Raw genomic sequence first — 16928 nt, forward strand, 5'->3', positions numbered from 1 at the left:
AATTCCAAAAGCAATACTACATATTTTCCTTTTTAATTTATGTTATAGCTCGGTTGTTGGGTTTTTTTGAATTCTAAACCTCAGTTCAGAGACCCAAAGAGAAGGAAATGTGTTGTCCTGCCCTAAAGCTCTGGATACTGAGCACAAGCTACATCATGCGAAGCAAAACTTTGTTTTCTGCCACATTTTCAGTTTGCGACAATTTTCAGAAAACAAAACAGACCATAAACCCCAAACAACTTTGCAACAATTTTCAGTTTTCTGCTGTTTTGCAACAAGTGCAGCATTGAACTCCCAGGTGCAATAGTGACATTGTCTCTGGAAATGTGACACTGTTGTCACTTTGGGGAAGGGTGATATGTTTGCCATGGTGGGCTGCCCTTGGGGCTCTCCAGCAGGGCACCTGGGTTTCTCAGCACCTTCTCTGCACAGTGCTGGGACTCTTGGGCCAGGTTACTCCAGCCTGTTGGAAACATCACAGCAGGAACTGATGGCCATCTAAACAGGCCATCTAGAGAGATGCTGTTCTGGGGGGCTGAGACATGGGAAGAGTTGGGTGGGAAGAAAAGTCAATATTGGATTGTTCCAAACAGAATTTTATATTGCCTGTGCAGCTGTATAAGCCAAAATGGTGTGGGTATGGTCAGCTCTTCTTAAGTCTTTCATGAATTATATGCTACAAATTTGATACTTGTTAGTAATTCTGGTGGGAATAAACCTTCTTTATTTGTAGTTGCAAACTTTCAGCGGCTACTCTGTTAACTAACTTGGGAAAGTATCTTGTTTTGGTTTCTTACAGGGTTGGGTTGATTCTTTTTTAGGGTGGGTAGTTTGTTTTGGGCAGATTACAGTAAAGAGAAATTCTCGTGTCAGAAGTTAAGTATCACAAAGTTTGCAGTTTCCTCTGTTTTCTTTTGAGGAATAAGTTGTACCCTCATAGTAGCTTGAACTGTGTGCACTGTTTGTTCTGTGTAAATTTGGGCATGTGCCTTTCTATAAACTTCCAATTGCCTGTCATGCTGTGTTGTTTTTATTGGAGATGTCGTTAATTATAACCAGGACTTCAGTAACTGCTCCAAAGTTCGCACTGCCTTGAGAAGGACTTTTTTTGACAATCCCAGAACACATAATTTCAGCAGACAAGGCAGCATGTTAATGCTATAAGCGAATAATGCTATAAGCAGCTCTGTCCCACATCTCTTCTTGAGAAAAACCCCTAACACTTTACATACAGGAGCAGAAAATGCCAGTCTGGGCAAAACTTGGAAGACTGTGTGGAAGGGGAGGCTCATTGAAATACTGACTCCTTAAACTCAGTGGATGTGGAAAGGCCTTTTAGGAATTGCAGAAAGTACTGGCAGTGGGGATGAGGTGAGAGCAGAGAAGGAAGAGCAACAAGGTTGGATATTAAAGAGCAAGAGCTCACTTACTGGTTATAGTATTGTCTGTTATTGTATGTGTTCTAAGTGACAGTACCATCACCGCTTTTCTGTATCACCTTATCTATTCTGAAGGTACAGACATTATGCTTTGTTGGTAGTAGATTTTTAATTAAAATCAATTTGGGGGGATTTTTTCTCTCTTTTTTCCTTCCAGAAGCCTTTTTTTTTTCTGAAATATTACATCAGGAATAGAAACTAAAGATCTTGACCAGTCTGAGTTTAATCCAGGATCTTACAAATTTACTAATTGTTTTGCAACAGTCCCATACAAAAAATTTACTTCCCAATTGTTATTTTTTTTCTTTTGGATGTTGGTAAAAGGGTAGCCCAGCAATGGCATTATCCCTTGACTAAACCCTAAAGTGAAACTTCTCTCATTCCCAGTCATACTTAGTGTATTGGCCTATGACTGGTTGCTCCATCTTGACTGGTTCATTGGTAAGTTTATTTTGAAGCTAAAATTTTAACAAATTCAGTCACTTTGGTATAAGCAATCTAACCTTGGAAAAAGCATGCCACATTACAGAAGAAAAGTGTCATTAAATATGTAACTTACTTTATAATATGTCATTTGCTTTATCTATTTTCCTGTTACTAGTTCATACAGGGAAAAAAGCCAAGTCTGTTGAGTTACAGCCCCTCTATAATTAACTGCCTTGATGTTTTCTATCTTGACTCCTAAGTACACTGTGATAAAAAATTAATGCAAGTGCTGCACCAGAATTGCAAGAATAAGGTCATATCTCACCTTTTCCACATATTATGTTGGGATACCAACTTATTGTGTTATCAGCAGCCAAATAAATGCAATATCTAATTTACATCACAAGATGGCAGCAAATTTTTAATTCACTTAATATTTTGCTAACCTAGATAAACCTAATCTCTTGAAATCATGGATTTCTTAAAAAATGAGAGCAACCTTTCTTTATTGAGATGTGGTATTTACAGAGATGTCAGTGTTTCAGAAGTAGGAACTCAAAATATCAACAGAAGTTTATTTCTGTCCTTAAGTCGGTTAAGAAGGCAATTACCTTGAACTTTAAAGATCACTGGCTGACAGTGTAAGAGTTCCTAAATCTCATTAAGGATATTTTGGATAAAAACAATAGCTTTTATCTATAGTCTTTGACTTCATGAAGAGAAAATATGACAAAGCAGTTTTTTTCTGAAATTCAGGTGGAGGCTTCCAAGATATGATCATGTGAATTCTTTCCTCTGTCAGCAATTCTGATTTATGATTCAAATGTTTGCAAGCAGAACCTTTGAAAGTTATGAAATTAAAGGCTTGGCTCATCTCCTTTAGCAGATTTTGACTCTTGTGCTGGCCAACCCCAGAAGTTGAAACTGTTTTATTTGCTTGACCTATTTTGTCCCAAGTGTTAGTTGTCATTATTTGTAGGTCTTACAGAAGATGCACCTGATAGCCTTTAAAAATGCTGTACCTTTTGTTTTATCTTGCAGTTTCACAACCACAGGCTGTACATAGCCAACTGGAGAAGCCATCAAGTACCGCAATTCTCTGCAATACCTGTGGAAACCCATGCAAAGGAGAAGTTTTGAGAGTTCAGAACAAATACTTCCATATTAAGTGCTTTGTTTGCAAAGGTAAGTGTTTGTGACTGCTGCGTCTGTGAGTAGGGCATTAGTAATGCTGTGTGACTTAATGGTCCTGGAAACTTCACAAACATTTTACAACCCAGTCCACGTCTGAAAGGATTTACTGCAAACTCTCTGCTTACTGTAATATTATAAACATCCTAAATCCTAAAATTGGAGTATATTTTAAATGGGTATAAATCCATGGAGTTTATCATGGACTTGTACCTGAAGAAGGAAAGGGTGGGAGAACTGGTAGTGAAAAATGGTTGCAGAGATAGGAAGCAACATTTACAAAGAAACCCTGAGGTTATCCCTTTTCCAGCTCTCTAATGCATGCCATGGAGCGGGCCATGGCCACATCTGTTCAGACTCTCTTGTGTTTGGCTGTGATGGTTGATTTCAAGTGTAATGCTCTGTGCTTTCCTGTTTATGTGGGGGAACTACTTGGTTGGCTCCAAGTTAGTGCCTAGTGATCTAATATTGTCACATTGTGAATGGGAGAAGGATGGTCACAGGAAGAGGGAATCAGCTGATACAACACCCCTTCTGTAGATACTTGGTTGTTTGTAAGATTGACTGGAAGTTGCAAAGATCTAATTTGCTTTGAATGTACAAATCACTAAATGCTGAGGGATGTTTACTGAAGAACCTGCTTACTCCATTGTTAAGCACCACTTCAAATGATAGTTACTAACCCTTGTAGCTCAGCCTAGAAACATGAGCATGGCTCTGGTTCCAGCTGTGTCACTGTGACCATTTCCATTCCTATTTAGAGGAAACTATCAGAGAGAAAACTGTCTTCATCTATCAGCTATACTGATATTGTTAAAAATCCTATGGGATTAAGCATATTGTGTTCAATACCTGAGTCAATCTTTAATGAGTTAGATAGCTCAGTAATTGTGCTCCATGCAAAATTGCACAACAAGCAAAATAAACATAGGGCACTGTCCTGAACAGCAAAAATAATTTGATCACCTATTCAGAATCAGATTGGTATTTGAACCAGAACACAGCCAGTACATATATCTTTTAAGCTGTTTTAAAGCCACCTGTTCTTATGGCAAGTTTTATTATCAAATTAGTTTTTCAGACCTAACTCAGGAAAAGAGCAGCTAATTTGTTATTCTGAAGTCTTGTCTCCTACATGAAGTCTCAGTAACATACTGGTGTGTGCTCCAAAATATTATCTTGATGAAATGCAAGCCTCCCTTTTTATACAGTTCTGCTATGAGCAAAAATGAGTCCTATGGAAGGAACAAGACGGAATTACACATCCAGTTTTTCATTTCATAGACCATTTCCATTTAGATGATGCCAGGTCACCAGCAAGTGCAGCATGCAAATTCTGAAAAATATGAAACTATTCACTGATCCCAAATTTAGACAGTGCAGAAGAAGATGATGAATGCCCTGTAGAAGCTGAATTGCCCTACCTGTCTGTAAGAGAGAAGGAGGAGTTTGTTTGCTTCAGACAGATCTTGGATAAAAGGAGAAAAAAATCACTATATTAACAAGGAAGAAGCAGGGTAGCATCTGTCAGCCACCCATCAGTCTCTCAGCTGGCACAGGAGATAGTGTCAGAGATGCGTGGTTAAACTGCTTCTTGATGTCAGGACTCTTGGAGTACTTAGACTCCTCCTTACTAATCATTTTGCTAAGTGTTAAGTTTCCACACAACATTTGTTTTGGATTTTCCCCTCATTATTTAAATACCATCTTTTATCACTTTTCAAGAGTTTCCATCAATTTTCTAGCCATCCTCTGGTATCTGTTTTTGTTTTGTTTCTGGGGTTTTTTTGCTGCTTAAAAAGTATGGGTTGCTTTCTAGTGTGGGTTTACCATGTTGTTGCATGAGAAGAGCTTAGGAACAGAACAGAGTGCTGAACATACATTTCATTAGCTAACATAAAAGGAAAAAAATCAGGTTAGGCAAATATGATTTGGGTTTTTCATGCTGAGAAACTATAGTTCATGTGTTAGGATTAGGAACAAAATGATATTCAGTTCTGATAAGTTGACCACTTATATGCTTTCAGCCTTGGAGGAGAGGTTTGTGCCATGACCCCTGCTGTGCATGGGCAGGGTGATGATTCTGGGAATATATTTATCTTACAGTTGTTTCCTCCTTTCAATGCCTTTATTCTGATGCTCCTTAATAATGCACCTTGCCCTGTCTCACCTCATCCACCAAAGATAGCATCTGAAAAGAGGCTGCGTGCCCAGCATCCAGTGCAGCTGCGGGACAGCCCCAGGACAGATAATCCCATGTGTGGGCTGCTGCATTACCCTGCTAAACTGCCTGCCTGCTTGGTTGACTGCCTCTGTATTAAATCATCTCATAGCCTGCATCAGAAAACATTAGATATTTGTAAAACTGCAGAAAATTATGTTCCCTGTCACAGAATTTACAGTTGTACAGTGATGGAGAATACAAACTGACAGAGAGCCCATGAATAAAAATGACAAGTGACCATGTCCTGAGAGGTGTCTAGAGGTAGGTAAGGTCTGTTTGAATGACCTTATCAGTGCAGATAATATTACCCTGGAAGAAGTCACACCTTTTTGAATATGTGTGAAATGTGAAACTGTTTCTGTGATAGTGTTGGATTAGATTTCAGGGAGTTATATACATTTAGTTGTTTCCTTTTTGGGGGAGTAGAAAGATAGTTTTGAATGTAGCCATACTGCTGTCTGATTAATCATAGAATCGAAGGATGGTTTTGGTTGGCAAGGACCTTAAAGGTCACCTAGTTCCAATACCTCTGCCATGGACAAGGACACCTTCCACTAGACCAGGTTGCTCAAAGCCCCATCCAGCCTGGTCTTGAATACTGACAGAGATGAGGCATCCACAGCTTCTCTGGGAAACCTTTCTTAAGGGGACTGTGAATTCAGAATTCTAACAACAAGCACATAGATGAAAATTGTATTGAAATTTAATTGTATAAACAAGGACGGTTAGTATAAAGTCACTAATTCCCATTCGGTTCTTCTTTTATACCCATCCAGTTCCTCTTACATTCCCCAGACGATAGTGATTCTAAACAATTCTAAGACACATTTTAAGAGGTGACGAACTCTTTTTCTTATCATTCAAGACGCACATCCAGATTAAAAAATTGAATAGCAGTACTTGGAGCATATGCTAGTTTTGCTCAGTATCAAAGTTTTAGAGGGCTTAGGGAGGTAAATAGGCATTATAAATAAGGTTTGTAGTCATATGTATGTGTATATATTCTTGTTTAGGTGCACATCTAATCTGCTAATAAAAGGCTATTGGGAATGTGCCATCTGACCTCACTTAAAATTTTTACTTAATCTTTTCTTTAAAATATCTGCCATTATGATCAGGTTTTATAAAAGGGCTGTTATAATAGAAGCAGATGCCTTTGATATAACAAGACAAAGATTAATTAGACTTCAAGGGCATTGGTTCCCTTATTTATTAATTCTTTTTTCATTTGTTACCACTGTAATGACGGCATCAAGGAAAATTTCCAAAGGTGATAAAATATTAATGACTCATACTATCAAATTAAAAAATTGTGTTGTCCATTTCATTGTGAGGGTGTCTGTCGGGTCAGGAATGCACCTCATATAGGCAGCCATATTAAAGGGAAGGGCTAAGACAGAATATTTGGTGCAAATATTAAGAACATCAAGTAAGTTGGTAATAGGAGTGATTTACTTGCTAGATCAGATGCATGTGCTAGGATATAAATATGTTCAAAGCTACACTGAGTAATCTGAGGGACTCGCATTTGAACATAGCTACAGGGTTTCACATTTCAGAACGGGAGTCATTTGCGGGAAGCTCACTAGTAAGATTTCCAAGTCCCAGATTTTGTCCAGGGGGTAGCAGTTGATGGTATCTTGGGCACTGGGGATAGGTGCAATGGCTCTTATTCATCAGGCACTCTCAGCAATGTGTCCAGCGATTCCCAAGTCATTCAGGAGTTTGCAATCCCAGATCACATTAACTGAGTGTAATGGGAAAAACAATGCTCCCGACGCAATGCTCCTCAAGTCAAGGTTGGAGAGTGTGGTAGGGTTTACCAGTCAGGTTAGCTTATTATTTTTATTTCGTTGCAATTATGATGATGTTGATGACTATGATAATAATGGTCACTTTTGTCAGTGAAAAAGTAATTCATTGTGGCAACACGTGGTTCAGTGTTGTAGTTCTGAGATTTTAAAACCTGAACTTTAAAAATAATTAATCACTAACCTTCTAAAAGCAAGTCAGTATTTAAAGCATGAAAAAATTTTGGTCAGTTAGTAAACTCTCACAATAACAAAGTATTGGTTAATTTTTCTTTTGTTGTAAGCATGCTCTTATTGCAACCCTTCTTTGCATTCTTTAAGAAATTTCCTGCAGCTTCTCCTGTCCTGACCATATACTAATCACATCACCACTTTACAAAAAGCTTCATTTCCTAGCATATATTTTATCCAGATATTGATGAATCTTTTTTTAAGAGTTTCTCTGATGAATTTAAGGAATATGTTATATGAGTAAAGCATGGTGATAAGGACAGAGGAGTAATCACAGCTTTGATTATTAGTAAAGGAATATCTTAACAAAATTTCAATAGAAGATGTCTAACTATCCATCCCAGGAAGCCAAACTTCTGTTATTTTCGTTTTCCAACTTGATATATTTCATTTAAATAAACCAAGTTTTCGGGATTTAGATGTAACCTATATGTGTTTACTGTTGTCTTTTTACTTAGGATGTTACATAATACCCTCTGCTTTATTTTCTTACGATATGTATTTTTCATTAGTCTCTTCATTGCCTCGATTTTCTCCTTATTTGCATCCTTCTAGTCCATAGATTGAGAAATTATACTAGAAAGCCAAGCGCTCATTAAAAAGATGAATAGGATTTTCAGAGGGAATTGCTGCAATTTCTAAGGGATGATTCAAGCTGCAGATCCAGCCATGTGCAGAGGGTGTTTGCATTGCAGGGAGCTGGTTCCTTACTGGGAAGAGATACCTTGGAGAGGTGCTTAACTGTGCTGGGAATGCTGAGGTAGATTTAAGCGAAGGCACCAAATAAATGGAGAGCAGTAAAACTCATCCTGATTGAAGTCAAAGTAGAACCACCACAGAACTGAGTACATTTAAAAATTAGGCCTGACATAGAGTTTTGGCTGGTAACATAAGCTTTGCAGGCAGTAAAGACGCTGTTCATATAAGGAAGTTTTGAGCATACATTATTTCAGCCCACAATAGATAATGTCACAGAATTATTATCATTAGAAAAACCTGTAAATTTTTTTTTAATTACTCAAGTTCTTTTCTTGGGGTAAGACTTTTCCCCCCCCAAAAATGTCAGTGCAAGGATGCCTTTATGCAGGGGACTCCCTGTCTAGGTCATGATTTTTCTCATGAGGACACAGCAGAGATACAGCCACCACCCTGGAGTAGCTACTGGGTATTTCAGTGCACTAAGGGGATGCGATGCCTGTGTGGAGACCCAGAGAGAGTTATTGCATAAAATTCATCACTGCCACAGTGGTGTTATTCCACCTCCCACTTTCTGCAACTCATTAACACGAGACCATCTGCCATATCTATGCATAGTCAGAGCAGGCACTTAATTTGCAAACCTGTAACTGGCGCCCAAAACACCGTAAAAAAAAATCAGAAAATATTTAGTGTTGTTGCTTTACATGTTGAGGTTTTTGGTTGTGATGGTTTTGTTGCTGTGTTTTTGTTTTGTTGGTTTTTTTTTTTTGTTTTAAAAATCCCCTGTTTTAGTTAGTCTGACAAATGACAGCAGTATTTTATCCTAAACCCTTAAGACTCTATTAGGTTGAAAATGGATAAAAGCACATTACTCTGTTTCTTAAATCTATTTAACATTCTTATAAATTTTAAATAACCAGATTGAGGCCTTAAAACAAGGAATGAGTATAAAAGAGACAATTTTTCCAGTTTTCCTGAAGACTATTTTCATAGATTTAAACATCCACGAACATAATGCTGTGATGATCTCGCTCAGTAACACTGTCTTTAAGCTGTTGGGAAACTCTGCTTTCCAAAAGGAAAATAGAAGATGGAAATAGACTTTCTAATGCAAAAATTTCTCAATGTGTGTTTCCCACTTATTATAGGAGTAAAGTTACATAGTGCACAGGAAACTCCCCAAACTCTCCTCCATTTTAATTAGTACACCCAAGTCTCTTAATGTTTTGTCAGTCTCTTAAGAGCATTCTGAACCTCTAAGGGCTTTCCTGCACTGAAGTGTGTACACTACTAATTAATTTGAGGTCATCGTGGCCATTGTAGCCTGGGAGCTTGTGTAGGTGCACTGTGCACTGTATCCTTTATAGCTTTATCAGTGCTACATATTTGTGGTGAAGTGTTGCAGGATGGACATGATATATCCCCACAATTCTCTGTATCTTTTCTGCTCCAGAAAGTTGCTCGTTCTCCTCAGTCAGACCTGTCTGCCATCCTGCTTTTCCTAGTTGGGAGCTGGGGAGGAGGCCAGCAGGTCTGCCCAAGACTTTTGTGGACCTGCATCATGCTTTTATTTGCCCTGGATCGTAACAAAATGAGGTGGTATTCAAGTCCTTGAGATTATAGCTGGTATTTCAGTTATTATTGCTGATACACTGCCAGTGACTGACAGGCTTGAGTATTCTTGACTTCACAGACATCTGTTTGGAAAGACTTTAGATATGGTCAGTCCTGTGTAGGAAAAGTGATTGGATTGTATGGTTTATATACCATGGCAAGGTTCCTTCCATTCTATTTCCACCTCACCTATAGACAGAAGGTGTGAGTTGACTAAGAGGGTGGTTGGGATGATATTCCCATTCAGATTTTGCATGGCCAGCAAACTGGAGCTGGGAAAGACTTCCCCAAAAGCTTTGTGAAAAGCTTATCTGGACTTTCCACACCAGACCATACAACAGGAGTGTCACAGTCATCTTCTGAAAACAGGCTTAAACTGCTTCAGATTAATTGCAGTTCAGTTTGAACTTGTCAAAGCTGTGGAAGTGGAAGTTTGCCAGCTGTTTGCTATTCCTTCTCACAGGCATAGTGGCCATGAGAAATATACCACATATAATCATGGGCTTTTGGAGAATCATGGGCTCCCAAAGTTCATCAATGGTGTATGAAGCTGTGAAATTTAGCTGCCAAAAGAGAATAATATCGGCAGCATACTACATGTCATTCTTGGGATCTTAGTCAGCCACTGGCACCCATCTCATGGAAGGATGAAAATACCAGAAATGGACATAAAGCCACAGTGATGACAAAGAAAACTTTTATTTATCTCTGAGCAAGTCTTTTTCTTGTTTTCTCTGCAACAATGTTAAGAATGGGTCTTTGTTCCTTTTTTTTATTTTATTTTTAGGGTCTTTGCCTCTCTTTCCTCTGTTGGTTACATTCACACCTGATTGCTTACATTGGGCCACAAATGGGAGGGAAAAGTACAGGCTCCATACGTGCAGATGCAAATAAGCAACTTGCTTGATTGCCTAGCAGGCTGAAGGCAGAACAGCACTGTTTGGATGACAAGACCACCAGTGCACACTGCTGCTACAGCCTGTTGTAGTGTACAGCAACTCAGTGAGCGTTGCATCCTCTGAGCTCCTCAGGGCACAGCTGATTTTTAGGCCCAGCACGCAGCCAAAAGATTAATGTGCTTTCAGCAGGCTCATTTGCTAGCACATGGATGCATTTGTGCAGTGCAGTTTGTACAGTACATGCCACTACTGATGGCAGACAGTAGTGGAATAGCAACACACATTGATTAATTGATTTGCTGCTATTTATTTTCACAGAATCATAGAATAATTTGAGTTTGAAGAAACATTTAAAGATCATCTAGTCCAAGACCCCTGCAATAAGCAGAAACATCTTCAATTAGATCAGATTGCTTGAAGACCTGTCAAACCTGACCTTAAATGTTTCCAGAGATGAGGCAGCTACCTTCTCTCTGGACAACCAGTCCCAGTGTTTTACCACCCTCATTGAAAAATTTTCTTCAATATATCCTGTCTAAATTGCCCCCCTTTTATTTTAAAACCATTACACCTTGTCCTATTTTAACAGGCCCTTCTGAAAATAGTTTGTCCCCATCCTTCCTGTAAGCTCGTTTTGTGCACTGAAAGGCTGCTGCAAGGTCTCCCCAGAGCCCTCTTTTCTCCAGGCTAAACAACCCCAACTCAATAGGAAAGGTACTCCAGCCCTCTGAGCATCTTAGTGATCCTCTTCTGGACCTGCTCCAACAGATCTGTGTCCTTCTTTTTTGGGGGCCCCAGAGCTGGAGCACTCTGGGTGGGGTCTCACAAGAGCAGAGTAGAGGGGCAGAATTATCTCCCTTGACCTGCTGGCCATGCTGCTTTTGACACAGCCCAGGATACTATTGGCTTTTTGGGCTGCAAATTTACATTGCTGGCTCATGTCCAACTTTTCATCCACCGGTAATGGACTTAGAATTATGGAGTTAGATTGATTGTGAAATCACGCTGCGTAAATGATGATGCTTCAGGTGCTGTTACAGACAGTAACGTCTGTAACGTCTATCCCTGTCCTGGGGATAAAAGCAGTCTGTTTCTAAACCAGTAGAGGAACACCTCAGATCTATATATGAAGTCTTTTGGTATCAGGTAACTGTAAACCATCTTGAAGAGTGGAATTATCCAGTTGTCAGAGAAGTCATGCTTAGATACCCTCCTCAGAAATGCTGTGGGTATCGTCCACCTCAAGTCCCATAGCACATCTAGGTATTGTGTTAATGCTAAATACCATAAGAAGAGACAAACAAGTATTTATTCACTACTTAAAAGCTACTTATAAAGCTTGTAACTGTTCAGGATAAGGTACTGAAACATTTTGGAATGCTTAAATAGGGCAATACCAAGACAAGCAGCTGAGTTACTCTGTTAGTCTCTTTGTTAACCTAAGTGCTATGTTTGAAGGGCTTTTCTTGTTTCACTAAGATGAAAACCAGAAATTGTTGAAAACTGTTTCCAGGTTATAAATAACCCTACCCCCAGATACTCGTTTTGGATGACAAGTGCTGGGTAGGAGTGGATCTGTGACATAACGCTTATTTCCTATCCTAGGAGAGTAAGATCTGGTAGTTGCCTTCAAACATTCTCCCTAGACTTCTCCAGCTTTCCTTTCCCTGGTTCCTCGTCTCTCTGCAGGTGTGCAGGATCATCTCAGATGGGCAGTGTCTCTGTCCACTTTAAGTAACAGGCAAAAGGGCACAGCATCTCACCTGAGGGATGGCTAGAGGGTCTCTTTTCAGAGCTACTCTTCTCAGCCTTGAACTGTGACTATTTTAATATCTAAGTATTTAGCTAGAAGCCCCTGTGTTCTTCTCTGCTCAGCTGGGTGCCAAGTTAAATTGTATCAAATGGTTCAAAAAGTGCAGAAGCAAACAAGGGTTTGTGACTGGAGCTATGGCTGGTGGTGGACTAATGTGTGAAGAGCAGGGGAGGAATGTTTGGCTTGTGAAAAAGCTGTGACTTTCCCCCATCCTGCAGAGTTAGGGAGTAAGAGGGAAAGTATAACCATAAAGGCTCCCTCCTGTGCTCCAGTTTCACTTAGGAGCTAGATTTTCCTTCATTCATGAATAAATATGAAGACTTTGCAGAGGGTTACATCTCTGAGAACTCTCACATACATACTTGGTCTTTGTTATGTACCAAAACAAGGTGGAAAGAAATGGCCAAAAGCCCACCATGCTCAGTTTTCTGAGCCAAAAGCTACATTAATGGACTCTCTTTTTTAGAAGTTTTGCTTCTAAATCAGTTTGGAGGAAAGTCTAGAACTAATGGCCATTTACAAGAATTGAGATTAGGGGGGTCAAAGGTGGCATCAAGGTTAGATATCAGTTATTTTTGAAACCTTTTGGAATGCTAAAACACTGAAAATCTCTATCAAAATTTGTATCACTGTTGCAGATAAAAACTTGTGTGATGGCTATGCCTATTTCATGTCTTTACGTCCCAGCTTTTTTTCCTTGAAGAAATATTTTACAATGTACCTTATGTTTTTGCATGAAAAGCATGTTTTTGTTTAAAAAGAAAATTATTGTTCTATAATATGGCAAACATAAGGTTGCTTCAGCTAAAGTCTTCTAGTCTAGCGAAGTTGTCCCTCCCCATGACAGAGAGTTTGGAACTAGATGATATTTAAGGTCCCTTCCAAGCAAATCCATCCTAGTATTCTAGGATTCTGCTCTTCAAATTAATATGGAGGAATTTGTGTTCTTCCGTACTGAATTCAGCCACTCTTTGCATATAGGGAGGCTGAAGGGATGATGATGCAGACAGGGGCCTGATGAGAGGATGCCAAACTCAGCTTTTATTTTGAAGTCCCAATAACTTGTTTTTCTGTATCCGGGTAAACAGTTCCACTGCAGGGTTTGTTGAGAAAGCAGAATTAAGTGCATTAGTGCAAACTGCTTTGGAGCAGTACACAACTTTGGAGTAGTTGTAACCTTAGTGACAGCACAGAGAAAAGCAAAATATCTTCAGGGTGAGACAAAGCGTCACCAAATGCCAGTGGCAGAACTGTTGCTGATCCCCCCTGCCCCAAACACTGCACCAGTGCCTTGTTAGCAGCAGTGAGACAGAGCCTGCCTGGCTTCCATTTGGGACCTACATCAGCAGTAAAAACAAATGGATTTGCTTGTGCTTACAGCTCATTTTAGCTGATGAACAGTGGCAAAAGTGCCCAACAGGGCAGTCGCAGATAATTTGTGCGTAGGCTTTCAACTCATCTTCCTTGTGTTCTGGAAGCCTAGCTCCAGGTCTCTCTGGGGGGTTTCAGACCAAAATGTGTTGATCAGTGCTGGCCTTGTTGCTCACAGCAGTTCTTGGTGTTGTCCAGGTGCACTGTAGGAACACGTGCCACTGAGGGCATAAAGAAACAGATAGGGACATAACCCCACCTTTCTCTCTTCAGGAAACCAATTATGTCCTTTACCTTTTTTATCTCATGATCCACTCTGCAAGTTTAAACACTGTCTGATATAATTTGAAACTACTCTAGAGTATCATTTGTATCAGCTCAGCAGGCTGCTCAACTTCATCTTAAATCCGCAGTTGATCTGTGCTTCTGTCACACCAGTATGTACCTACGTGAAATATATAGGCTGAAAGAAATTAATGATATTCAGCAAGTCATGCTGGGTTTTTGAAAAGTCTGTTTAAAAAGCACATCCTTAGCAAAAATTAGGACAAGAGTGAGAAATAAAAATGTTAAAGTAAATATGTAAAGCCTGAGAGATAAAGGACATGAGCAATGTAATGCAAGGTAAATCATCTAATCCATAGTTGTTGTCCATGGCGTGTGCAATATAACTGGAATTGTTTTGACTTAGAAGAAAGATTAATTAACCCACAGTTATTCAGTTCTTGACCATATACTAATACAGTTTCAGCATGATTGTTGTTTTCTGTCACCTAGTGATTGAGGCCATCTACAGCGATAATTATGAGAACTTAAATGCCCACTCAGGGTTTAAAGAGGTCCTTGAGCCAGACCGCCTGTGCTACGGTTAAGAAAAATGATTAAAACAGGGTGGGTGTTTGTATGTGGTTTTGAATTAATGTTCAGGATCCTGTGCTTTCTTGGGGTTTCTGTGCTCTGTGTGTTGTTTTGTACCTTGAGCATTCCTGCTGGACTCATTTCTCGTAGTTTAGGTGCAAGATGACTGATTCTGACATTGCAGTCAGGCTTTAGTGGGAGTTGGCAGACTTTACATTTAAAAACCAAAGTGCCTGTGGACTCTGAGGTACCTAAGCAGAAATCTCAATCTTCAACTTTAGAAGTGTGGATACTTCTGCTATTTTGGGACCAAGGCATTGAGCAACACTGCAGTGTTTTGTACGTGCAACCCAAATTTGATATACAATGTTCCCACTCGTCTGTATACTGTATGTGAGTAGTGACAGTGCCGTGGTTCTGTTCAGCATAGTTTGACTGGAAGCATCATTTGCTGATGGAAACACATTCCTGTATGAACATCATCAGGAGCAGAAGTATATAGTAACAAGTATGATGCTGTGACTTGGAGTAAAGGAGCAGTCAGCACAGCAGCAGAATCATCATTTTGAAGTCCAGTTCTCTGTTATAAATCAAATCCAGTCTGTTTTTAAGGATTCTGGTCAATATGGATGAGGATCATCTTCCACGTCTCTGCTGACTACTTCTATATGACTTCACCAGACCACTGTATCGCTCTTTTCCTATCTTAAAATATTCTCAAAAATGTTCTCAAAATACCAGCCTAGCTCCATCCTTGTTGCAACAGAGAAAGCCCCTGAAGAGTCTTACAAGCCTTTGGTTAATCAACATTAACCCTTTCCTACAGATTTAGCTTAAAAAGTAGAAATTGACAGATAGGATTAAAACTCTGCTTTTGCCAGGAGCAGATGGCTCTGGAGGTGCCTCCAGTTCATGCTTGGTGAGTGATATTTATCAGGTAAATAAAAGATCTTATTTAAAAAAAGGAATCGTGTAATCTTGTGGAAGATGACAGCAGTTGCCATGTGCATCAGACTCCATGTTAGAGAGAGCAGTATTTTAACCACTTTTGTGTCCAGGAGGAATATCAGACACCTGTAATCTGTCAGAGAAGTTTCTTTGTAACACTGGAGCTTTAGATTTTGAAGGTTTATATCCTTTATGCATTTCCTTTAACCTATTAAATATGTTGGGTGTTGCATATGGTAACCCTGAACTGAACTCCTATGGACATTAACTTTGTACTTGCAGCCACTGCACTGAAGTTAATATTTTTACATGAAATTAAATCCAAACTATTAGTGTAAAAAATACATGACTGATGTAATTTACTGTAAAAGTAGTGTTTTTCAGGTTCATAGCTGTTCTGTGATCATAAGCCTGTTTGTTGAAGTGCTTAAATACTCCACTAGGAACCGTACAGATCATAGGTGAAAAATGAGAGTCGTCTTAGATTATGAGCTTTGCTTTTTCAGCCTTCTGAGTCTGCCTTTTCTCTTTCTGCAGCTTGTGGATGTGACCTGGCTCAAGGAGGATTTTTTGTGAGACAGGGAGACTACATCTGTACTTTGGACTACCAGAGACTCTATGGCACACGGTGCTTCAGTTGTGATCAGTTCATTGAGGGAGAAGTGGTCTCAGCACTGGGCAAAACCTATCACCCAGACTGTTTTGTGTGTGCTGTCTGCAGGTATGTTTTCTGCATGAAGTTGTGTTTCGTTTAAAAACTAGATTCTGAAAGAGTGATGCCAGGCATTCAAACATATAACCTGTAGATGGGGAAGAAAAAAAGTTCTTTCTGTTATCCGTGCCTTAAAAAATTGCAGAATTGAAAAAGAACCAAATCTGCAAACTTTGAGTGCCTCCCTTTTTTCCAAATAATTTTTTCTGTTTTGTTGTATCTTATGTCTGAAGTCCTCAAAGTACTTTAGAAAATGCCACTACCTCTACCATCAGAGCTTTTGTCCCAAACGTGGCCTTATTTTTCTAGTGTCTCATGTTTCGTCATTTGTTGACTGAAGTCACAAAGGATTCCAGTGCCGGCTGTCTTCATTGAGCCAGCTGGATACCATATTAATAGATTTAAACTAAAGTTTCACAGTGATTCTTCCCAGAAACTTCAAGAGCCATTTAAAATAGGAGTTCAGGAACACGTGTTGGATTTCACCAAGGATCTTCATTAGCCACGAGCGTGACAAGTGACACAGCATACGAGCTTTTTCCCCACTAAACCCCAGTGTAGTTCAGGGGGATCATTTCCCACACAGGTCCCAGACTCAGCAGTACAAGCAATTGATGTCCATTTGACCTGCATCGTAATCCTCTTGTGAGGAAATAGCACAAACAAATCTATTGAAGACTTCGTCAAAAAGC

The 16928-nt window shown here is 39.5% G+C and overlaps 1 protein-coding gene across 15 annotated transcripts in view; it reads left to right on the forward strand.

Moving 5' to 3' along the window:
• Positions 1 to 16928, forward strand: part of ABLIM2 (actin binding LIM protein family member 2) — a 136341-nt gene that overhangs the window by 35330 nt on the left and 84083 nt on the right. For all 15 annotated transcript variants that reach the window (XM_027892246.1, XM_027892252.1, XM_027892248.1 and 12 more), the window contains exons 2-3: positions 2907 to 3050; positions 16062 to 16245. In XM_027892246.1, the coding sequence (XP_027748047.1) occupies positions 2907 to 3050; positions 16062 to 16245 (328 nt within the window). The remainder of the gene's footprint in view (positions 1 to 2906; positions 3051 to 16061; positions 16246 to 16928) is intronic.

This window comes from Empidonax traillii, unplaced genomic scaffold (genome assembly GCF_003031625.1).
Source record: "Empidonax traillii isolate 1590-97213 ecotype Southwest subspecies unplaced genomic scaffold, ASM303162v1 scaffold343:size799674, whole genome shotgun sequence".
NCBI classification, from domain to species: domain Eukaryota; kingdom Metazoa; phylum Chordata; class Aves; order Passeriformes; family Tyrannidae; genus Empidonax; species Empidonax traillii.